General features: G+C 43.8%; 1 protein-coding gene, 1 long non-coding RNA gene and 1 pseudogene across 3 annotated transcripts in view; 2 read left to right on the plus strand and 1 right to left on the minus strand.

The window, feature by feature from the left end:
- The first annotated feature begins 345 nt into the window (after positions 1-345).
- On the plus strand, positions 346-475 carry LOC144306881 (U4 spliceosomal RNA; annotated as a pseudogene).
- A 3,893-nt stretch (positions 476-4,368) lies between these two features.
- Positions 4,369-5,970, minus strand: LOC144306830 (uncharacterized). 2 transcript variants are annotated; one of them, XR_013373908.1, is made up of 3 exons: positions 5,812-5,970; positions 5,178-5,298; positions 4,369-5,069 (listed from the first exon to the last, which is right to left on the minus strand). It is a non-coding gene; the product is annotated as an uncharacterized LOC144306830 (long non-coding RNA). The 2 variants fall into 2 exon arrangements; XR_013373909.1 differs by having other exon boundaries at positions 5,761-5,952.
- A 129-nt stretch (positions 5,971-6,099) lies between these two features.
- The window catches only part of DCDC2 (doublecortin domain containing 2), a 162,368-nt gene continuing 144,068 nt past the window's right edge, over positions 6,100-24,399 (plus strand). The window contains exons 1-3 of the mRNA XM_077886439.1: positions 6,100-6,118; positions 6,863-7,242; positions 11,528-11,582. Of these exons, the coding sequence (XP_077742565.1) occupies positions 6,950-7,242; positions 11,528-11,582 (348 nt within the window). The 5' untranslated portion in view covers positions 6,100-6,118; positions 6,863-6,949. The remainder of the gene's footprint in view (positions 6,119-6,862; positions 7,243-11,527; positions 11,583-24,399) is intronic.

The raw sequence follows: 24,399 nt of genomic DNA on the forward strand, positions 1-24,399 counted from the left end.
TCATTAGTTTCAATAGCCAGCTAGCATCAACTGTTAGGACGATCAATTACTGGGGGAAATTTCTCCTTCTCACCTCTACCTCTAGCATGAATGTAAAATTAAGCACATCTCCTTGCTGTACTTGCTCCATGAAGCGAGTTAATTCTTGTTTGCCATTACCTTTGCAGGGTAACTTGAGGTCCCAGGTACACACGGGGGACACCTCTCAGTCTGTCCAATCTGGGTAGCTCCTAGACTTGTCTCGTGTGCCTGCCTCCCTGTACAGCTATCAAAACATCAGTTCCTGGTCACCAGGGCATAGACAGGTGTACTTAGGGTTTAAGAGGATTTCAGTGCTTGCTTACCAGCTTTGTGCAGTGGCAGTATCATAGCCAATAAGATTTATCAAAGGCACAATTATTGCCAATTGAAAACTTTTCCCAGTTTTCTTGCCTCCCAAGATTGCTGTTTTCACTCAACTTTTGACTTTTCTGAATTCTTTTCATTCTTGCCAAATTGGCAATGCATTTAAAAAGATTCCAACATTTTTTTTTTTATTCCAACATTTTTAAACCCAGCATTTAAAAAAAAATTTTTTTTTTTACTGTTTTAGGACAGAGATTCAGGATATTTAGCTCATGTTGGAAATGGAGTTCCATCAACATCCTCTTTAAGGTATCACTATGGGCAGAAATCATCTATGAACATATATATTCCACAATAGCATAGAACACCATGTTGGGCACCTCATAGTAGCTGTTCAGCTCTCCTCAAGATGCCTTGGTTCTTCCTTCTTCCTTCATGTCTGCATCATGCTTAACTCTCAGGTTAATTCATTTAACAAATATGTATTAAACATCTGCCTTTACCATGATGCTAAGTGTTGGAAGACTCAGGCAAGGTACTATTTCCTTCTGCAGTTCAGGGAAAATAGAAGCCCTCTGTGAGAATTCTCTCAACTTCTCTCTGCCTCAAAACTTGACATTTTTCTGTTGGGCTTGCTGATCACACCCTAGTGAATGGCAAAATTGTTTGCTGAAATCTCACCATGAAATTGTATGTTTTTCAGATGATGAAAATACTTAGGAAAATGTGATATTTGGTTTGTGTAGGATTTTTATTTTTTAAAATATTTTTAAAAATGTATTCATTAAAGACACAGAGAGAGAAGCAGAGACAGGCAGAGGGAGAAGCAGGCCCCCTTTGGGGAGCCAGATGTAGGACTCGATCCTGGAATTTGGGATCACGCCCTGAGCTGAGGGTAGATGCTCAACCACTGAGCCACCCAGGCATCCCTGGTTTATGTAGAATTTAAAGATAAATTGCTATAGGTTTCTTTGGGGTTTGCTTTGTGACAGGAAGCAATACAAAAAAATGAAGGTTCAAGTTTACTGTTTGGGGAGATTGTGATTACTCATTTTATACTCAAAATGGCAATAAGTCAACTGGAATAGGGAACGATTACTTTATATTATTCGTAACTCCTTAGATAAGTGGCAATGTGTAGAGCAAGCATTCTTACTAAGGTTCCAAAACTTAGGGAGGGAGGGAGCTGAAATGAGAAGGGAAAGCATTAGGGTATATTAAGTAGATAGAACCTATATGATTTGGCTACAAATAGGAAATGCGGAAGGTCCCCCTTACAGACAGTTTTAGGCACTTTATTTTATAAGATTTTATTTATTTGAGAGAGAGTGAGTGAGCACAAGTTGGGGAGAGGGGCAGAAGAAGAGGGAGAAGCAGTTACCCCACTGAGCAGGGGCCCCATAAAGGACTCGATCCCAGACCCCTGAGATCATGACCTGAGCCGAATGCAGACATTTAACCAACCAAGCTACCCAGGCGCCCCTGGGCACTTTAAACATAGCCAATTGGGGTAGACAATCCAGTACCTAGATATGAATAAGAGTTCAGTCATTACCGGAACCAACCGAGTTAACCGGACAATAGGAATTCAGGGGGCTTATCAGATGCAGCCACCATTATCCAAATGTATATCCAAGAAACATAGTCTCAAGAAGCTGAAGATATGGCTCTTCCCGAGATTTAGATATGAACACCAGTTGTAAAGGTGATGACACACTTTGAGGGAAAACTAGCAGAATATGTCCCATATTTTATAAATATCTCTATTACCTTGAAAGGGTTTTTTTTTAAGATTTTTTATTTGTTCATTCATGAGAGACACACACACACACAGAGAGAGAGAGAGAGAGGAGAGAGAGAGAGAGAGAGAGAGGAGAGAGAGAGAGGCAGAGACACAGGTAGAGGGAGAAGCAGTCTCCATGCAGGGAGCCCGAAGTGGGACTCAATCCCAGGTCTCCAGGATCGGGCCCTGGGCTGAAGGTGACGCTAAACCCGTGAGCCACCCAGGCTGCCCGCCTTGAAAGAGTCTTAAAACTCAGTGGTGGATAAGAGTCTGGCTTCCCATGTAGGTGCTTTCTTCTGTATCCGGCTATGCATTTTCTGCCCAAAGCTAAGCAACTAGGTTTAGAATCTCTTTGGTTGTCAAGTAGTTATTTATTTATTTATTTATTGATTGATTTCAAGTAGTTTTTTTATTTGCTGAACTGAAAATATGATTTCTTCCAAAGGAGCAGCTTCTAAATGTTTTGAAGTTTTATCTTAATTTTTATTTTAAGATTTTATTTAATTATTTGAAACAGAGAAAGCATAAGCAGGGGAGAGAGGTAGAGGGAGAGGGAGAAGCAGGCACCCCACTGAGCAAGAAGCCTAATGTGGGACTCAGTCTCAGGACCCTGAGATCATAACCTGAGCCGAAGACAGACGTTTAACCAACTAAACACCCAGGCGCCCGATCTTAATTTTTAAACTTAAAACATTTTGCTTTTATTCACTCATCAAATAATTATTTAGTACTAATGTGTATATATATACATATGTATATATACACACACATATATATATCATATATCAGCCTCTATGCTAGGCACTGGGGATACACAGATGTATAAAAAGGACATAGTTTTTTCCTTCAGGGAATTTTTACATATACATATATAATTATAGAAAGATTAAACATTTAATGACACAAAGACAAAAAATGAAACATATAATTTTACAAAGGCTTCTAATTACAATTGATAAGACTTGTGGAGGAAAATATGTAATATGTGCAAAGCTATTCTCATCTGGGAAATGAGGTAGTAAAGCTTTCCTGGGGAAATGACATTTAATTGGGACTTGAAGTATTGGTTGGAAGGAGCCAAACCCATGGCAGTGGGTACAAGGAGCTGTAAAGTATGTGCAAAGGAATATTCAGGGAAGTGGAAAGACAGGTCTTGACACAGGGAGAGTCAAGTGAGAAGAGGATATGAGCCAGCATATCTAGGTCTTTGTGATCATTGTTGATGATGCTGGATTTTATCTTACAAAAAACAGGCGGCATCCAGGAAGTTTTCAGCTGGAAAGTGACATGACTGGATGTGTGTTTCTCAGTAGTCTTTCAAATTGGCTGTCTGGTGGAGAATGAGAGTAAGGAAACACAACCTTAGGCAGGGTGATATTTTAGGTGATGATGGTGCCTGGGATTCAGAAAGTGGAAATGGATTTGGAGATGAGCAAATGGATTCACTTATGAAGAAATATTTGAGCAGAAGACTGGATTGAGCTTGGTGACTGGCTGAAGAACCCTTATAAGCCCAGGGCGCAATGTGGTGTGGGTTCAGCACAGTATCACACTGAAATAATTATTATTTCTGCCGTAAGACAGAAGCATTTCAGAGATTAACTCAGGCTTTTGAGGAAATGCCACAGATCTTTATAGTATTATTTTTAATGCACAGCAAAACTTCTTTAAGAATCCTCTTTTGCCATCTCTCACTCTCAAGGTCTTTCTCACACTTAGGAAGAAGCATAAAAACAAAACTCTCCTCTCCGTGAATGCACTAACATTCTCAAGCATCTCTCTGAAGTGACTTCTCATTCCACCTCAGCTCTTCATGATGGGGGTTTATGTAGCCTTTGTGGCTTCTGAAATCCTTCTCCCTTTGCTCAGTTTTGGGATTCTGCATAAGAGAGCACAGCTCCAAAATGAATTCAGCAAACAAAAGCAGAGAGATTGGAGGGATGACTGTGTTTGCTGTTGTCTCTCCGCATAGTCAAATGTGCTTTGTGAGCAGAGAAATGTGTGTGTTTAGATTGGTGGATGAGGGCCCATTTATGGAGATGGGAACAGGAAAAGAGAAGGTGCTAGTGAAAACATGTGATCATGTGAGTGTGTTGAGTCTAGGCTGCCTTTTGTTGGTTTAGGGTAGCTGTTCAGGGGCCTGGTGTGCTGAGAGCTGCCTTTTACTGCCTTGCGAGAGTCAATTGTCAAATTTTCAAAAATTTCAAACACAGCCACTAAAAAACTAAATTGTACAAAAGTACAGTTAAATAAATTGTATTAAAAACAAAGGTAATAAATACACTAAAAACTCAATATTATGTATATTTTACTGTTATGTATGAAGTTCCATGTCTATAGTAACAGTAAGCGGAAACGCCAGATAAGGGCATGCAAGTGCACATCTCTTGCCTTTAATGACATCAGATTGGTAGCTGGAATTCAGCCACATATGCAGAATTTAAACTACAAAAAATCGGCAAAAGCTATGAATCAGGGGCTTCCCCTCTCCAATACCACATCACTAAGAGACAACTGGATAAATACATGTGGGCCCCGGAGATGGATCTACAGTGGAGATACTGTTATAGAAGAAACCAGAATGTAGGTATGGGGTGGTGGCTTCATGGACTTACAACAAGATCCCACACTTAGGAACGTTCCCATGTTCGGTTTAATGCTTTGCTGTTGCCATCTTGATATTCTTAATCTTTGAACAAGGGGCAACAAGTTTTCGTTTTGCACAGGGCTGGTATAGGTGGTAGAAGGGTTTGGGTGGCCTGGGGGTTGCTTGATTTACTGCCTTCCATCCCTCAAAACAGGAACTCTATCTTACTCACTGGCTTGGTAGCATATTTGCACAGATATTCTCCTCATGCATTCTCTTAACCTGTGCATTCTTTACAACTGGCTCACAAAATTCCTTTCTTTTTCCTCTCTGTATTATTCTCTTCTCTCTGGTCTTTTTTTGGAAAAAAAAAGAAAAGTTGTTAACTTTCCTGGCATTAATGTATTAGGTAACTTGAATAAAAATGTCTCTGCTCCAGATAGCAATGCTTTATACGTTCACCTTTTAGATTAACATGACGTGGTGGTCAAGGTAGTTCTGGAATCACAGAGAACTAGGCTTGAATTTTTGTGTGCGACCCCAGATACATTTCTTCGGTTTCTCTACCCCTCGGGTGCCTCATCTGAGTAAAGAAAAATGGTCATTGTGAGCATTAAATCAGATTATCTACATCAAGACCCTGATGCAATGCCTGCTTCATGGCAAACATTCAATTAATAGTAGTTAATTATCAATATGACTTTTGTTCATATATGGCAGTTTGGAACAGCCAGTAATGAGGTTTGCACAGGCCACGAAGCAGCATGGTCGTAGGAGGAATAAAGGGCGTCCCGGCAGAACCGAGCAAGGATGATTTCAACTGTTGATGGAGAATTTCCCTGGCCCCATAATATGTATGCCCCAGAGTGGACTGGACAACACCTCTTTAGTGCATTTCCACTCGCGTACTCATGCACTGACCCAATCTACACGAATTGCATGAATGTGGGGTCTTGGGCATGGACAGCTAGCTGTTCAGCCACCGGGCCTTCTGGAGGCAGTGAGAAAGCCTCTTCCCAGCCTAAAGTTAGGAGGTGGTAGGTACCGCAAGTATTGCAGGCTGGCTGCATCCCCGACCTCTAGCATAGGGCCTGACCGTTTATATCACGACTGCAGGATAATGCCACCAGGCTGCCCCTCCACCCCGCAGCCCTGACTTCCAACTGTCTCTGGGGAGCCCCCTGGCAAAGCCTCCGGGACTCGGGCGCGCGCCAGGACCGGTTCACGGACTCGTTTCCGCGCGTGGCTGCAGTCGCTACGGCAACGGCGAGAAGTAACAAGTCCGCCCCCTCCCCCCGGGACTGGGAAGGCCCGCGGAGGCGACGGCAGCGGAGGAACAGCGGTGCCCGCCGAGCCGCCGCGTCCCCGCCGCCCCTCCCGCAGCCGCCCTCGGGCGTCGCCAGGTACCCCCGCGGCGGGCGGGCGCGTCCCCGGGGACCCCACCGGCCGCCTCCCGCCCTGGGCCTCGGCTGCGCGCCCCGGCGGTCAAGCGGTGCCCACGGGACCTTCGCCGGCGCCGGCGCGGAGGGTCTCGGAGGGGCCGAGGGGTCCGGGAAGCTCCTGCCTCCTCCGTCGCCCCCGCCTCCTGCCTTTTCTCTCTCGACGCACCTTAGGCTATTATTTTGGCGCAAAGTAAAATCTGGGCAATTCCAGCCAGAATCTTATCTGCTTTCATCTGGGGAGCAAGCAGGCCATTGAGGGGTGAGGCGGCGAGGAGAGGAAAGACCAGGGATTTGGAGGAGCAGCACGAATAGGGCGTGAGCAGTGGAGCCGGAGCATCCTTCCCCTGGGTGCGTGCGTAGGGGCGCGCCTGCCCTCCTCCGCCTCCTCCGCCTCCGGCGCCCCTCGGTGGGCGCGCGTCAAGCCCTCCCGGCGCCCGGGTCCTGAGGCTACACCTGGGCTCCGCGCTTAGCGTGCGGGGCAGGTGTGCTGCGCGCACGGCGAGCGCTGATTGGCTGTGCAGACTCTGGTGAAACACCTGGACGAGGGCCCTGAGTCCCGCCACCCGCAGGGGCTCCGCGGGGCGCGAGCCGGACGCACCTCAGCCACTCTGCCTTCTTCTTCCTTTTATTTTTATTTTTATTTTTATTTTTATTTTTATTTTTATTTTTTTTACCGCGGGCTTGTCTGTTTCGCGTTGGTTTCAGGCAGCTACCGGCCGGTGCGCGCGGGAGGCCGCCGGCAGCAGCGACTCGTCCCCGGAGAAGCCCGCCGGGCGCGTCCCCACGGGGAGGATGAGCGGCACCAGCGCCAGGTCCAGCCACCTGTCCCAGCCGGTCGTGAAGAGCGTGCTGGTGTACCGCAACGGGGACCCTTTCTTCGCGGGGCGCCGCGTGGTCATCCACGAGAAGAAAGTGTCCAGCTTCGACGTGTTTCTGAAAGAGGTGACGGGCGGTGTTCAGGCGCCGTTTGGGGCGGTCAGGAACATCTACACGCCGCGGACCGGCCACCGCATCCGGAAGCTGGACCAGCTCCAGAGCGGGGGCAACTACGTGGCCGGGGGTCAGGAAGCCTTCAAGAAGCTCAAGTGAGTCCGTCCGTCTGTCCTCGCCGCCCAGCACCTAAGGTTGCAGCAGGTGTGCGGTGCGCTTGGGCCGGGTCCGGAGCCCCGCGTCGCCCGCGCTCGGCGGCCGCCCCGCGCTCCCGCTGCAGCCGGGCTGGGGCTGGGGCTGGGGCTGGGGCTGGGGCTGGGGCTGGGCTGGGGCTGCGCTGGGGCTGGGGCTGCAGCCGGGCTGGGGCTGGGGCTGGGGCTGGGGCTGGGGCTGGGGCTGGGGCTGGGCTGGGGCTGGGGCTGGGGCTGGGGCTGGGGCTGCAGCCGGGCTGGAGCTGGGGCTGGGGCTGGGCTGGGGCTGCGCTGGGGCTGGGGCTGGGGCTGGGGCTGGGGCTGGGGCTGGGGCTGCAGCCGGGCTGGGGCTGGGGCTGGGGCTGGGGCTGGGGCTGGGGCTGCAGCGGGGCTGGGGCTGGGGCTGGGGCTGGGGCTGGGGCTGGGGCTCGGGCTGGGGCTGGGCTGGGGCTGGGGCTGGGCTGGGGCTGGGGCTGGGGCTGGGGGATTGAAAATGGGACCCGAGAAGGAATTTCACTCGGCCAGAGGGAGGAACAGGAGGAATCTTAGCAAAGTATTCAGTGACCAAACTGGTACTTGACAATTTTCTGTTGTTGTTGTTGTTGTTTTTTTCCTTTTTCTTGGCACCTACTTTTTTGAGTTTAAATAACGATTTCTTAAAAATTATTTAGAAGTGTTTGATACTATCTACTCACAAGAGGAGAAAATTGCTTTCTGCATACGGAACCCCGCCCCCCCCCCCCCCCCCCCCCCGTTCAATTTCTTCCAACTTTTCCTTCCAAGTAGAAGTAGAAGCCTTTTTGGTAACTGACTACGTCCCACTGTTGTGACCCTCCTCCCACGGCCTGCGTGTTTATGTTATGAACATAATGCTTGGAAAAGCTTACTGGCTCGCTGGATTTGTCTATATGTCTGTCTTTAGGTACTTGATGGCTAGATCTTCAGGCGCGGGGGATCAGCATTGGTGCTTATTCCTAGTTCCTGGCAGGGAGCTCACTCACAGTAGGTGTGCAGGGAGTTAAGCTGTGCTTAGATCTGTGAAGGGAACAAGGATGTAACTCCTCGTCTTTAAGAGTTTGAGACTAACAGGACAGTCCCAAGAGGCACACTAATAATTTTAATGTAAGGTACAAAGGAATAATTGCAATGGGAAAAATAAAGTTATGCAGAAATTCACAGTTGAGGGACATTGTGGGGGTGGGTATTGCAGGATAGGTAGAATTTAATATTCCATAGGACTATTTATTTAATATTGTGTTTATTTATTTGTGAGAGACACACGAAGAGAGGCAGAGACACAGGCAGAGGGAGAAGCAGGCCCCCTGCAGGGAGCCTGATGTGGGACTCCATCCCAGGACCATGAGCTGAAGGCCTGTGCTCAACCACTGAGCCACCAGGTGCCCCTCCACAGGACTTTTTTAAAAAGCTCTATTGAGAGCTCTTTCACGTAAGGTAAACTTTATGTATTTCAGTCATTTTTAGTGGGTTCATGGAGTTGTACAACCATGATTACAAGCTAATGTTGGAACATTTCCATCACTCCAAAATGAAACCCCATTCCTCCCAGTTTCCCTTTCTGCCCATCCCCTGGCAACTGCTAATCTACTCTCTGTCTCTATGGATTTGTTTGTTCTGGATATTTCGGATCAATGGTATCATACCATATTTGGCCTTTTCTTTTTCTGGCCTCTTTCACTTGGCTCATCCATGTTTTCCAGGCATATCCATGTGTAGTATGTATCAGCACTTTATTCTTTGTATTGTTGAGTAATATTCCATGGTATGGGTATGCCACATTGTGTTTATCCATTGATAGACATTTGGGTTGTTTCACTTTGGGCTGTTATGAAATAACGCTGCTAGAAACAATCGTGTACAAGTTTTCATTTTCTTGGTTATATACCTGGGAGTAGAATTACTGAACCCCTTGGAAACTTTCCATTTCATAGTTTTTAATTGAAATTCAGCTTGGATCACAGGATAACAAAAAAATATGTTTACTGTAAAGCTTTTACTTGTGAATTCTAATTCTCACTATGTAGAAGTATTTCCCCAAATGTCACTAATCTTGTCTAATATTATTTTTCTTTTCCTGAATGTGCTTAAACTGATTTCTAAAAGTGTTCTTCTTTTTTTCTGCCAGGCATTCTTTTTAAAGCAAGGTGATAGATGCATTTGGACTTAGTGTTCCCTTCTTGGAAACTTCCTTTAGCACACTTTGTCTAACTTCATAGACAAGAACTAAATGAAGTGATGTGTTTCAAAGACATTTAGAACTTAAAGATCAGGAGACCTAAGGCTGAGTTGTTTATTAGCTATGTATCCTTGGGCAAGCCACTTGACTCAGCTTCCTGATATGGACAAAGAGCATAACCATTCCCGCCTCACAGGGTTTGTTAGAAAAGTGAATACTATGGATGTGAACGTGCTTTGTAAACATCAAAATGTCATATAAATACAAAGCATCACTATCCAGTTCCTTTCACCATGTTTTTTGTTGATTTTTAAAATTAAATAATCCCCATAAAAAAGCAGTTTCATGGGAATGGAGATCTGTTTTGGAATCTACAGCCCAAATTTGCAGACTCACTTTTGTAACTCATATTCTCTTTTGTTTGTTTGGCATTATCAACTCAAAAGATAAAAACAGGTCCAGTTCCAAACCGAATAAAAAGTGTACTTCAAGTCATTCTTTATATAGATATAAGGGATTTGCATGGTTATTTTTGCCTTTAATTCACATACAAAAAAATACCTGAGTCTTTTATAGTGGTTTCCATGGTTAGTTTTTACATGCTGACAGATGAATAGTTTATTTATTTCTGTTAAAGTGGTAGTATCTATGGTTATAATGATATAAGCCAAGAAGATTTAAATGCTGAATATATTTGAAGCTTAGCAGTTGCAAATTTACAAAACAATTGAGGCAACTGGCAGGATGAAAGAAAGCCCAGAAGATATTGAAGGTAATTTATGTCATTTAGGCCCTACATGATGTTGGGGAAATTTAGCAATGGTAGAAAAAAATTATTCAAATGAAAATGATCAACTTCCTTCTTGAATTTCTTTTACCCAGATTTTTCCTAATATTTTTGAAACCATAATTAGACTTGAGGTAGCTATTAAACTTTCATTTTATAGTGGAGAAGTCTAGAGATGGTTATCTTCCCTAAAGTTTTTCTATGTGTTTCTGAACATTGACTCTACTTCACTAATCATGTGGATCTGAGGTCACTTTTCTGCACATGGCAGTTAAGCTGTTTTGCTCCTATGGCAGAAATCAATCCCGGTAGATCTGCAAAAGAGTCATTTTATTGCTAAACAGAGGGAGTTTTGCAATATTTTATGTAAACACTGTTTATATAAGAAAAACATGATTTCTAGTAGCATTGATTGACTAAAGCATTCTATCAAAAAATGCAAACAACAATAATAAAATACGGCTAAAATTAACTCTTAGTATAAATTCTTTTTTGCCAACTCAACAATAATGTAGTTGAGGTATCTTTGTATCCCTGGTTATAAATTAAATGCACCTGCTCTGTGTGAAGGACAATGGAACCAGATCACAGTGATGGACTTAGGGCTTGACGGTGACAAAAGTGTAGCTTGCAGGTTGTATTTGTGCTATATCTGAAGAATGATCACAAGTGAATATCTATAGCAAGTAGGAGTTTAATAATAGGGGTCTCCAGAGGTTAACTAGTCCACCCATGTGCATTGATTTAGCTGAATCAATGCCTAAGCTCTCCCGTGTGGCTGAGCATTTCCATATCAAGAAAGTGTCTTCATAGGAAAGAAAATTCCCCAGTCTTTCATAGATGTTCTAATGCACACTACCAGTACTTTCTTTGTTTTGACCTAAAAGCTGTGATTAATGGAACTATTAAGGACCTGTACACACAAACCACTCTTTATATCAAAAGTGGTATAAGAATTAGAAATACCACTATATGGTCAGGGGCCAACCACCGTGGGGGAAAAATGTTCCCTCTAAGAAGTGTGTGTTTCTAAGACTTCAATTTCATTGAAGTTGAGAGAAGAAGACAGTGTATCAGCTCTGGCTGGTGATGCTCAAAGCTGTTCCTGCTACCATAATTGCTTTTGATTAAGGAGCTATTGATTTTGCTTTAGGCTTACATATTTCCTATGGCTTGCTTTACTTTTTAAAAATTTTAATAAGAAATTTACATAATGACTCAAAAGCAACAAAAGAAACCCTTACTGTTTTTTTTTTTTCCTCCCCCAGTTACTTGGACATAGGAGAAATGAAGAAGAGACCTATGGAAGTTGTTAATACAGAGGTAATGCGAATAATATTTTGAAGGTTCAAGTAAATAGCAATGCCATTTTTGCATTTCTTATAGCATGTCTTAGGATTTAGACGGCATTCTAATTATTTATAGACAAAGGTATATATTTTTCAGGTTTTGCTTACGTTATAGCTGAAGAATGACCACTAGTTACTATCAGTAGCAAGTAGTAAAAAGTGTATCAGTGAATTGGTTCTGGATGTAATTTGTTTGAAGGATATACAACTGTTCAAAGTAGGCAGACCTTGCTTGAAATTAGTGACCAAGGCCAAATTTCTGTGATAGAATATGAGGTATGTGAATTCTTTAAACATGAGCATATATCTGCTCTGGATTCTTTGTCTTTGATGAAGATGCTGGCAAAGTGCAACAGGTATGCAATATATTTTTCTTATATACTTTCTTCAAAAGATTATCCTTCACAGGGGATGCATTCACGAGGACTCTAGTTAATTTAATTTGCTGACTGTTCTTCCACTGAGGGGCAATAGCTCTTGGTGTCCTTTATTGTGGGTCTGTGTCCCAGCCCCCCAGACAAGGTTCTGACTTATAGGTGCACATGTTACCTGTGAGAAACCCGCCCCTTCCCTCTAACTAGGAGACTGCATCTCTTCTGCTTTATTTCTTCCTGGTGATTCCCTTCTCTTCTCTTTTCTTCTAACTATGCAGACCCAGCTGTAGCCTTTCATTTCTTCTCAGTTCTTCCCCATAAAGTTTTGTGGAGGAGATAAAGAGAGAGCAGTAGAAGAAGTTTGGAGATGCAGAGGAGATGGGAGACGGAGGTGCTCTTTGACTATCCAAGCCCTACTCTCCCTCTTGTTCCCCTGGGGCCCTCTCTCCCACTGCCATCCTCCCAGCCTAGATAGGGATGTATTCATTGCCCTCACTCTGCATTCCTGGTCTTGATCTTCAATGCAGAGACCCTCCTCCTGGAGTCACACCATGACTACACTCAATGCCTGCTGTGAGCCAGGGGAGCCCCTAATTTCATTGCCAGCAAGGGAGAGTTTTGGGTTCCTGGCATCCCAGAAGGGAAGTGTGGATGCATTTGCTCATAAAGATATCACTTTAACTATTGGCTCTGCAGGATTATCCCTGATGTTTGACATAGGGCACAAGATTTTGTGAACTGTTCTGAGAACGTATTATGTGTATAATTCTTACCAGGAGCAGGGGAGTACCCCTCTCTTTCCCATGGCTGATTTCCAATCAAACTTGTAGGATTCAACAAGTTCAAAGTCAGAGGACTATCTAGGAACAGACTTGATAGACACTGGCCTTTCACAAAAATTATAGATGCTTTCTTGATTTAAGCTGGTGATTTCATTCAGTGTTCGAATCAATCGAGAAAAGATTGCATACCTTGTCAAAGGCTATTGACTGCTCTTTGTTGGAGGAAGAGAACATATCTTATTCCCAGTCACAGGGAGGGGTTCACAGAATTCTTGAAGTGAGTCTAGAACATGATGAATACATCACTTAGGAGGGTGGAGAGCAGTTTCAAGGAGGGATGTTTCAACACACTGGTAGCACAGACCATGCTTATTCAGAGATGTTCCAGAAGAAAGGATGAGTAAGGTTATTTATCAAAATCCGGGTCATTTCCCTCAAAAATGAGGTGATGTCATACTGTTTGAGTTGTCTGTGTTGGCGACGTGATAAAGGCCATCACATCAGCGTACATGATTCAGTCATCCTAATTGCTCCACACATCAATTCTAAGAATTCCCCGCAAGTGTTAGTGTAGAAAAAGACCCTTTATCATTCAGAGGCATTCTGCTGGATGTGTCACGTTGTGTCCTAGCCCCTGTGGCTCCGTTTGGACACGATGGATTCTGGGAGTCAGAGACGACATTCCTTCCCTTCTCCCAGAGCACCCTCACCCAAGTCCATCATATGATCTGGGTGCTCTTTAGACAGTTAATAATTTAGACACAATGGAATCCACTTGCTGACCACAGGTCACAGTAATGAGAACGTGCATGTCACCTTGACATTTGAAGTCCTTTTGTGGTTTCTGTCATTTTCTGTTCTATGAGGCTCATCTTTGAAGAGATGCTAAAAGGACAGCTAGTCCTGTTCCTCTTGCTCTTTGTGGCCATATCACTAGGATGGAGAAAGGCAGAGCTCTGGTGGACCTCTTCCACTAGCCCCAGAGAAGTACATGGTCCTCTTTGGCCAGCACTTTGGGTGGCAGGAGGAAAGGGGGAGAAGAGAAAGGAGATAACGATTAGAAACCAAGAAGGTGCATCTGTGGGCGTTTGCACCTGCTCCAAGGTGGGGCAGCACTGTCACTGTGGGCTCAGAGAAGACCTCCCTTGTCTCCCTACATGTGGGTCCTGCTTTTACTAACATCCAGATAAAGGAAGCTCCTAGGTCAGGTTTGCATTCTTGCTCCCGGTCCTCAAGCATTTTCTAGTTGCATTCTTATCTTTCATCCCATCCTCCCTCCATCAGTTGTGGTCTTAATAAAAACGGGTTGCTCATCTTTTGACCTTGGTGGCACATCTTTTATTCTCCATCTTCTCCTTGCTTCCTTCTCCCCTCCTCTCAGCCCAGGGCAGATCTCTTGCGATATATCCATATACCAAGTCAACTCACCAGCTTTTCTCTTTCCTCTGCTACCTAAGCCGGCTGTGGGGGTCCTCTGTTGGCAAGTGCTAGAAGCCTCTCATTGGCACGAAACACCTTTCCTTTTCCTTACCAGCATGCACTGTGCTTTTGCCCTGAAGGAGTTTCTCCTTGCATTTCTACCTCATCTCTTTTGCTTTCATGGGATTAGATGCCTAAACTGCAGCACAGTAGGCAGAGTGCTGGGAGCAAAACTCAACAAGACATGCGTAACCTCTCAGCCTCAGGAATTGATAGTCTGGGTGAACAGATGGATGTGTGAACATCTCTAGCACCAGAGGATTAGTGATTCAATTCAGAGGGATTCAGTCCAGTGTGTGTGGAGCTGTTTAAGCACAGTTGGCTCCATCATGTTGCAACAGAGCCCTTGTGAACCCTTCAAAAGGAGGCTCCCCCTCTTGGACACAGAGTTGCCCTTTTGTTGGTCATCCTGCCTGGCATAGGGCATCCTTCAGACGAATAGCTGTCTCGCATGCACAACCTGTTCTTCCATGTGCAGGGCCTCGATGCACATCGTGCAGGAGGGGTGAGCAGACAGCTCGGCCCCAGAGAGTATGTGGCAGGTTGGGGTCTGTGCGGGGCCCTGGGCGGCACTGGAGACTTCGCCACTCTCTCTCTGGAGGGATGTAGAGTCTAGGAGAGGAGATGGGGTGTGTGTGTGTGTGTGTGCAAATCATCCTCTTATTCCCCAGGGTGCTGGCCCAAAGGTTTGCTCAGAGGACTGAGGAACTGAAGGTGGGCTCAGGCTTATGGGTCAGGACTGTCTACTGTGGGGCTGTTTCCCCTAGATGAAGGCTCCAAGGGCATCCCTATCTACAGCTTGATTAATGGGAATTAATTAATACTTAGATCTGTGTGAGAGGCAGAGCCTGTCTCTTGCCTCAAGAGTGGAGGCCATCTGGGCTAGACGAGAGACGGGGCAGCCTTGCCCTCAGTGAGGCTTGGAGGATGGACCGACAGCAAGGCGGCTGCAGGGTGAGCAGAGGCATTGCATGTCCTGCAGGCGTGCAGCAGCTCCAGGCTGCCATCAGGATGGCTTTTCCAGTGATTCCCGCTTTCCTTTTGCTGACGTTCCAGGCCTGCTTTGCGCTGTCCATGTTTTACTGGGGATCTTTTTTTTTTTCCTTCAAGATTTTTAATTAATTTATTCATGAGAGACACAGAGAGAGGCAGAGACACAGACAGAGGGAGAAGTGGGCTCCCTGCAGGGAGCCCGGTGAAGGACTTGATCCCAGGACCCCGGATCATGATCTGAGCCGAAGGCAGACACTCAAATACTGAGCCACCCGGGCACTCCTTACTGCAGATCTTTAATTGCTACACTGTCCTCACCTCGTAATAACCCCAGTTACTCTCCACTCCTCCGGACCTCCCCTCCAAACAGCTCTGTCTAGAATGGATTCTACTTCCCTTAGCCACCACCTCAGAGTCCTTCGGGGAGAACCTAGATCTTATGAAAGACGATTCCCTCCCCCCTCTGTCTCAGCCTTGTCCTGTCAGCCTTCTCCAAGAGCTGTCCCTTGCTGCACCAAGTCAATAAATATGATTTCATGGGATAAGTTTGTCCCCATTCCTGGTTAGTCTTGAGCTGATCAGTCTTGAACATATGCATCAGAACTGCCTGTTAGAATTGTAAGTCTCTAGGAGGTTGTCTGATTCTGCACAGTACCTAGCATTAGTAGGCTGGTAACAGTTTTTCCTTTTTTTTTTTTTTTTTAACATTTTATTTATTTAAGAGAGAGAGAGTGATTGAGAGAGAGAGAGAGAGCATGAGCAGGAGGGGCAGAGGCAGAGGGAGAAGCAGACTCCCTGCTGAGCAGGGGCCTGATATGAGACTGGGTCCCAGGATCCTGAGATCATGCATAATCTGAGCTGAAGGCAGACCTTTAACCAACTGAGCCACCCAGGCTTCCCAGGCTGGTCGAGAGTTTTAATTCCCTCTACTTTCAAATATTCCTCATCAACAGTTCAGAGAGATGTCTCTTTGCCTTTTGCATGCCCAGTTGTTCCGGGTTTCACATATGAGTGAGATGTTGCAAATGCCTTGAAGGTTTTTGTGGCCACCCTCTATTTAGATTTGGTTTCAGGGATAAACTTAGTTGTGGTTGAGCCTTTGTGTGATGCATTAGTGTCTCCCTAGTGTGATTTGGAGCTGTATTAAATGAACATTGTTCACTTAACAAGGATTTATTGTGTGTCTGCTGTGTGCTGGGCTTCATGCTTGTCCTCTGGGAGCCAAACCACATGGCCCCTGTCCTCGTGGACTTGGCTACCAGTTAGCCTCTCTTGCTTGCTGTGATTGATTTTAACTCCATTGGTGATGATCTTCTTTGAGGAACTCATACATTTTCTTGGTCAAGGCCCTCATTTTGAGAGCTAAACAGATTTTGAAGTGAAGATTAGACTTCCCCATTATTAAAACTTGATTGGCCTCATCTGCCAGCTCAGCCTCTGGTCTTTGAACGGCCCTCTTGGCCTTGTCTGTCTTCCTCTCCGTGTCTGGTTCGTCTCGGTTCTATCCCCAATGCAAGTTTCTTTTCTTCTTCTTTTTTAAAAAAATTTAATTATTCATCCATTCATTCATTCACTCATGGGGGACAGAGGGAGAGGGAGAAACAGGCTCCCTGTGGGGAGCCTGATGTGGGATTTGATCCCAGGACTCTGGGATCATGACCTGAGCCAAAGGCAGACGCTCAAACACTGAGCCATCCAGGTGTCTCTTCAATGCAAGTTTCCATCGCTGTCTGATACAGAACAGCTTGGAGCTTTATTTTCTTGAATCTCACTAATCTGTGTTCTCAGAGTCAGCAGAAAAGACCATTTTTTAGCCTTTTCTCACATTTATATTTCTAAAAAAATTAATCAAGGATCTATTTGGTTTTCTCCTTCTTTCATCCACTCTTCCTCATGTGCTTCTGGAAGTGTCCGATCCACGTGCACCTGATGACCTGGAGAAGGTCAGGCTTGCTTTATTTCTAAGTGATCCATCCGTGAATAAGCGTGCTATCTGTAGTTTTGAGAAGTGGGGCCTTAAAAAGAAATCTGCGAATTAAAACCTGAAATGAGACCCCAATGACGTCCTTTCAGAGGAAGTGGGAGCCTCCTTGTTGGATGCGCCAGTCAGGTTGAATTCTCTTGAATACACATCCCTTACCTTAGATGTTCAACAGTGGAGAATTTGGATAAGCTTTGTTTCTTCTTAGTGGAGAGGAACACTTGCAGGAGCACCTGGGAGAGGTGGAGGGGCAGGAAGAGAGATTTCTGGAGCATCAAAACTGGAAAGCTTGTGGTGATGGTGGTTGTCCATCCTTTGGGTAGGCCACCCTGGTGCGCATCTTTAAGGCTTTGCGAATAATTTTTACAAGTTCATATTTTTGCCTAATCATTAGGTATAATCTCTAATGAAACATACTATGAGATTTGCTACTTAAAGGCTTTTGGTTGGAAATGGGATTCTAGACATTAAATTGGGTGTAATTATTAACCTCACTGCGGGGAAGGCATGGGGCTCCGTGGTTTAACTTACTAATCTTTAGCCTGGGAATTCTGGGTTCAAAGGGGGAACTACCATATAGTTAAAGTCCTAAATAGTTCTTTCTTTAACTTGGGGAAAGATTTCTAGATTAAAGTTTACTAATTTATTGAAGAATCAAAGAAGATAAAACCACTTCTGTGAGGTCTTTCAGCAATAATTGAGACTTCTTCCCAATCTTTTATTTCTTACCTTCCTCTACCTTCCTAATATAACTGCTAAGTAAGAAGTGTTTTTCCAAGGATAGCTAGTTCTCATCAGTGGTCAGGATGATTCCAAGGTGAATATGACCTTGCCACAGTTCTCTGAAGACACACTTTTCTATTAAAAACAGCTAGCTATATTTCACTTTCCTTCTACATTTTCTCGTTTTATTTATTTTTTCAGTATTGAGCTGTGTATGTATGTATGTGAGTTTGAACAAGAATAAGAATGAAATGTTTGCATCAGTCTGGAAAATAGTGGTCTAATGAAAACTATACCATAATAACCCTAATCAGCTCTGATCAAAAGCTAAAGGTTTGGTGGTTTTAGTTTGTCCATTAGCATGAATCATGACATTTGTTTCAGATATTTTGTATTCTCTATTTGGCATTTAGACATGATTTTAGGAGATTGAATGTGAAAGTGCAAGACATATGAATTAGAATAATTTTTAAGTTTGTAGTAATAAGCTGTTCTAAGCAAAGACAGACTTATAATAGACATTTAGAAAATAATTATCACATTTTAAGAAGAAAACAGAAAAAGTATCTAGTAAAATAAATTGCTAACTAAATGTAAATGTTTGAAAATACCACTTAATTGAAGTGACTATTCATAATAAGACATTACTACTAAACAACAAGACCTATTGAGCAGAGAAAAACTTCTTGTTCTTATACTGGATGGGATTCAGACACATGTGAATATGTACTATGATCTGAAGTTCTGTCGAGGTAAACCAAGCTTCTGGTTGTACACTTACTAATACTTAGGTTCACATTTTAGGATAATTAATAGAAGGAGTTTATTGGGTTTTCTGGTAAGGTCAAAGGGACTATTCATGATGAAGGTATGAAAATTTCCATATGGTAGGAATAATTGGGAAAGCATGATTAAACAAATAGTGAAGGACAGCCTAGGAAGACAAATAAATTATGCTCAGTCGTTTATTTTATACTGCTCATGTATGATTTCCCATTTTCTCAAGAATATTTATCAAGAGACTGCTGAATGCCAGGCAGTGGGCTAGAGTCCAGCCATACAGACATAGAAAGACACTTACCATAGTAATTGTTGTAGGAAGACTCTGGAAAGAGTTTGAAGAGATGAGATAAGCAGATTGAAATATATCAGAGATTGTTATTCCAAGGGGAGAAAATGATTTATTTAGACCTAGTTAATAATTGGCTTCAGTACTTAACAAAGAATACAGTGACTAGCTCTTCTCCACCATAGCTGGGTACCAAAAAGGGGGAAACCAAAATTAAACTATAGGTTGATGGCTGAGGAATTTAAGTCGAATTGAAAGAAAAATTCTTTAAAAATTGGTGAAGACTACTAAACAAGTGTCAGGGCAGCCTGGGTGGCTCAGTGGTTTAGCGCTGCCTTTAGCCCAGGGTGTGATCCTGGAGACCTGGGATCGAGTCCCACGTTGGGCTCCCTGCATGGAGCCTGCTTCTCCCTCTGCCTGTGTCTCTGCCTGTCTCCCCCCTGCCCCCTCTCATGAATGAATAAATAAAATCTTAAAAAAAAAAAAGAAAGCAAGTGTCATGTTTCCTTTCTGCCTATTTCTAATGATAGACCCTTTCTTCTGACTTCCATATCTTGGTTGCAGAGCTAATTGAGATTGATAGGAGTTAATTTCAAAATGCCCTCTGACCCAGAGTTTGTGGGAGCCTTCCTGGGAGACCCAGGAAGACCCAGGCTTGGGTTGTCACATCCCTGGATGGAGGAGGCAGCAAGCATGCAGAGAGAACCGCTGGAGTCACTGGCAATCCATGGCGGTGCCTCCTGCTGTGATTTCTTTTATCAGAGAACCCTTCAGTGTAAATAAGCATGTGGTGCTCTGATTCACTGGCACTTCCAGTCAGAAATTTTGAAAAGCAACAAAATTTGGAGCAACATGATGAAAGTAAAGGGTCTGGAAGATATTCCTGTCTTGGAATGTGGTTTTTGTATTTAGAACTGAAGGTATCCTAGCATCTTTGACAGATACACAACCATCTTGAGAGATGTTTCACTTTTCCCCCCCACACAATGTAAGTCTGGAAAAGACAACCCAAGAGGGTGATATGTTAAAGGAATAAGAGAAATGAAACTCAGAGGAATCAGTAATAAGAAACAAACATATAACATCATTTATGATAATACATTGATTTTTTAAATATATTATTTATTTATTTATGATAGTCATACAGAGAGAGAGAGAGAGGCAGAGACACAGGCAGAGGGAGAAGCAGGCTCCATGCACCAGGAGCCCGACGTGGGATTCGATCCTGGGTCTCCAGGATCGCGCCCTGGGTACATTGATTTTTTGATTTTGGTATTGAAGCTTGTCAGTGCTTACCTAATTTTAAATTTTATTTCCCTTTAATTTAGAACAAATTATCTGTGTGTGTTTACTTTTCCTATTTTACTCTTACATGGGTTACTTGTAGAAACTGTTTCAAAGATCCCCAGTGGCACAGAACAGCAATAAATCCTTAGACTTTTGCTGGTGGAATAGCATGGGAAGAATGCCATACTAATGAAGCCAGGGACTTGTGCTCAGACCCCATGGGCCTCTTAGTTCTGCTAGGTCTGTGGCCCTGGACTGACCCACACACAGCCCCCTACCTTCTCAAGTGTGGTGCTGGTAAAAGCATGGGCCAGAGTGTATGCATAATTTAGCTGCCTCTATCACCATGCTGGAAAGACACCTGTAAAGGTCTCTATCTTGCAGGTAGGTAGCAGGCTAATAGTCTTAATCTTTCCATATAAAAAAACAGGTTTCAACATACTTCAAAATGGATTGATGGTGGTATTTTTTAAGATAGGGCTGTTGGGGTGTCTGGGTGGTTCAGTTGGTTAAGTGTCTGGTTCTTGATTTAAATTTTTTTTTTTTTTTAATTGGAGTTCAGTTTACTTGATTTTGACTCAGGTATTGCTCTCAGGGTCCTGAATTCAGGCCCAGCACTAGGCCCTGTGGCCCAGTGTTGAGCTCCCCACCCAGCATGGAGCCTTTTTTTTTTTTTTTTCCCAGAAAGGCTATTTATTTGCATTTTGTTGATTTCAGCAGGAAGTTTGCAGGTGGTGTGCCTTACTGTCTGGCTCTGTCAACAATGAGAACTCCCACTGATCCTTGTGAAAGACTCCTTTATAAACAGTTAGCCAGATCAAGCTCAGATGTCATCCATGATTACATAGTTTGGATGTTTGGTTTGTTGAAATAAGGCTGATTTCAGCCCACCTGTCAGCTGGGGACAAAACTCTAAGTGGTAAGGGATTGTGGGAGAAAGAAAACTAAATTGACTTGATATATTTGCAATGTCTAATGTTTAACCTGGAACATTTCTCTCTAGGAAATTTCTAATGGTAGTCTGTGCTGCTTTGTATGAGTGGTTTTTTGTTTTCTTCTCACCTTGAGTTTCAGAGATTTATGAGCTTCCATGGCCATTTTTCCTGTTTCAAATTCTATAACCTAGTATACCTGGGCTGCCGACTTTTAGAAATTTTTATGAAATAAATCATCTAATATTTGTTAGATGAAACAATCATCTAATATTACCATCTAATATTGTAAAGTGTACATATTCACAGTCTGTCTTCCTAGAAGTGAACAGACAGCTCAATTTCCAGTGCTACAAGTTTTGCATTACTGAGTGTAGAATCTGCCACTGCTGCTTTTAAAAACTGGATTAGGGACGTCTGGGTGGCTCAGCGGTTGAGCCTCAGCCTTTGGCTCAGGGCCTGATCCTAGGGTTCCTGGATCGAGTCCCACATGGGGCTCCCTGCATGGAGCCTGCTTCTCCCTCTGCCTGTGTCTCTGCCTCTCTTTGTGTGTCTCTCATGAATAAATAAATAATCTAGAAAAAAAACTGGATTAAAAAAGAGATTGGAAATCTCAGTTTTAAATGATATATATATATATATAATATACATCACTACATCTGTATCACTATAGCAAAGAGATTCTTTTAATATAGCTTTGCAAACCGATAACTTATTTCTCATGAATGCTCAACTGGCTGATACTTAATTTAGTCAGAGTGTATGGAAATTGAATTAAATTAACCTTTCTGCTAGGCGGTGCTTCTCCTGGTCGGATTGTTGTCCACTTGTGTTATTCCTGTTTCAATGATTTTATCAATAACATTGATTATCTTTGGCTCTTCTCACCTATTAGTGTACCTAAACACATAAGCATAGGTATGGGTGTAATGAAGTGCAGGGGATGTGACTTGTCACTGGGAACTTTCAGCATTTTCACTTAGTGACTATAACTTCAAACTCTCTTTGTCTCTCTCACCTCCCTATTTCACTTGTTTCCATATAGCCATATTCAATTTATAATTCTCCATCTGTTTGGAAATTCTCTTTGCTTGGCCTTCTGGCATAAAGTCAGTAGAGTTGTGTGCATCTAACTTGGTGTCAACAGGGCATGTTCGGTGCTTATTATAAGTGTATTTACTTGTAGACAATCTTGGCTAGATGTGTACATTTAATCTGGTAGCAATGCTGGTTTAGTTTGTGTGTCCCAGACACCATGTGATTACTCTGAGTATACAGGCAGAATTATAAAATGATAATAGCAGTCTTCTCGTACTCCATCTGAGAAATCCTTAAAGAATTTAAAGCAGACGGCTGTGTTTGCAGGGCTTGGGGGAGCGGAGTCTGAGGATGAATTGCTCTGTGTCTGTGGTATTATTTTGGGCCTTCTTTCATGTAGGAGCATTGGGAGCTTTAGGGAATGACACTAATCACAAGTACGGTTTTTTTCATTATGATTTTATTTATTAGAAAGAGAGCACAAGCGGGGAGAGAGGCAGATGGAGAGGGGGAGGAGGGCAGAGAGAAGCAGACTCCACAATGGGCAGGAAGCCTGATGCAGGGCTCGATCTCAGGACCAGGATCATGGCCTTAGCCAAAGGCAAATGCTCAACCAACTGAGCCACCCAGGCACCTCACTAATCACAAGTTTTATGGCTCTTTTTGGGAGTAAAAAGTTAATATCACAAGTTTTTCATCAAAAAAAAATTATTGAGGACATATATATGTGCCAGACATCATGCTACATTGGATTTGCAATGGCAAGGGAGCCTGCAAGGTCATGGCCTTCATGAAGCTCATTGTTAGGTGGAGGCAAACAAGTCATCATAACAGAGCACGCAGCACAGGAGGCGCGGTACCCTAGAGGGGCAGCTACCAGAGCCAGGGGAATCCTGAAAGGTTTCCTGGAAGAAATGGCATTGAAGTTGAGCCCTAAAGGGATGAGTGGGTGTTAGCCAGGCCGACAGGGGAGGAAGAGGTCCCAACAAAGGGAACAGCATGTGTGAACATCTGCAGATGAGGGAACATGGAGCACATTTAGAAACTCACACAAATTCTCTTTGGCAGAAGAATGGGGAGGCATTGGGGTGACAGGGAGGGGATGGGGATATTGAGAGATGAGACTCGGGAGGCAGAAGGGGACCCAGAGATAAAATGTTTTTAAAAGAGTTTTGACTTTCTTCTAAAATCACCAGAAGTTATAGAAGGGGTTCAACAAGGGGTTGACAAGGTGGCTCTTGCTGCCCAAGCAAGGCTGAAGGCCAGGAGACTACTTAGTGGAGAAGAACGTGGTGCTCATAATGAGGAGGCTGAAGAAAGGGTAGAGGGACCATATTTGAGAGGCAGAACTTAGTGATTGGTTGGGCGTGGGAGTAAGGAAGAGAGATTAGTGGATGATTCTTGGATTTCTGGCCCTGGCCACTGGATAAATGGTTCCATCATCAGTGGGAAGATAGGTTCCCCTTCATGGAGACAGGGAGAACAGTTTAAGATTTTATTTATTCACTTGTAGAGAGAGAGAGAGAGAGAGAGAGTGTGAGAGGAGAGACAAAGAGGGAGGAAGAGAGACAAGCAGACTCTGTGCTGAGCACAAAGCCCAAGGCAGGGCTCTATCCCACAATGACCTGAGCCAAAATCAGGAGTCAGATACTCAACTGAGTGAGCCACCCAGGCACCACCCCCCTTTTTAAAAAAATAATAGTAACAGTCATAAATATTGGAAGTCTTAACTATTTGCAAATGGAGCCAACCCAAATGTTGGGAGTTGTATAAAATCAGAGCCCACAGTGGAGAGAGACAGAGAGTTGTTTTACTGTGTGTGTAGTAGTGTTCCAGGGCCCTGTCACAGTTATCTAATTTAATCCTTATACAGTAGGGATTGTTATTATCTCATTTTGCAGAAGAAGAAACTGGTTACCATGATTCTGTCTAGCTCATAGCTGAGAAGTGCTGCCTGTGTGTCTTTTTTGGTTTTGAAAGGGGATTGAGAGGGTCTTCTTTATTTATTACAGTTTTACTTAATGATGATAGGAAAGAGAAGCTGTATAAAGAAGACTGAAGTTGGGAAGTGAATCCAGAAAAGGGGCACAATTTTCTTTTAATATCCTTTAATATTTTTTAACAAGTCACCAT

This window comes from Canis aureus, chromosome 37, assembly GCF_053574225.1.
Source record: "Canis aureus isolate CA01 chromosome 37, VMU_Caureus_v.1.0, whole genome shotgun sequence".
In the NCBI taxonomy this organism is placed as follows: domain Eukaryota; kingdom Metazoa; phylum Chordata; class Mammalia; order Carnivora; family Canidae; genus Canis; species Canis aureus.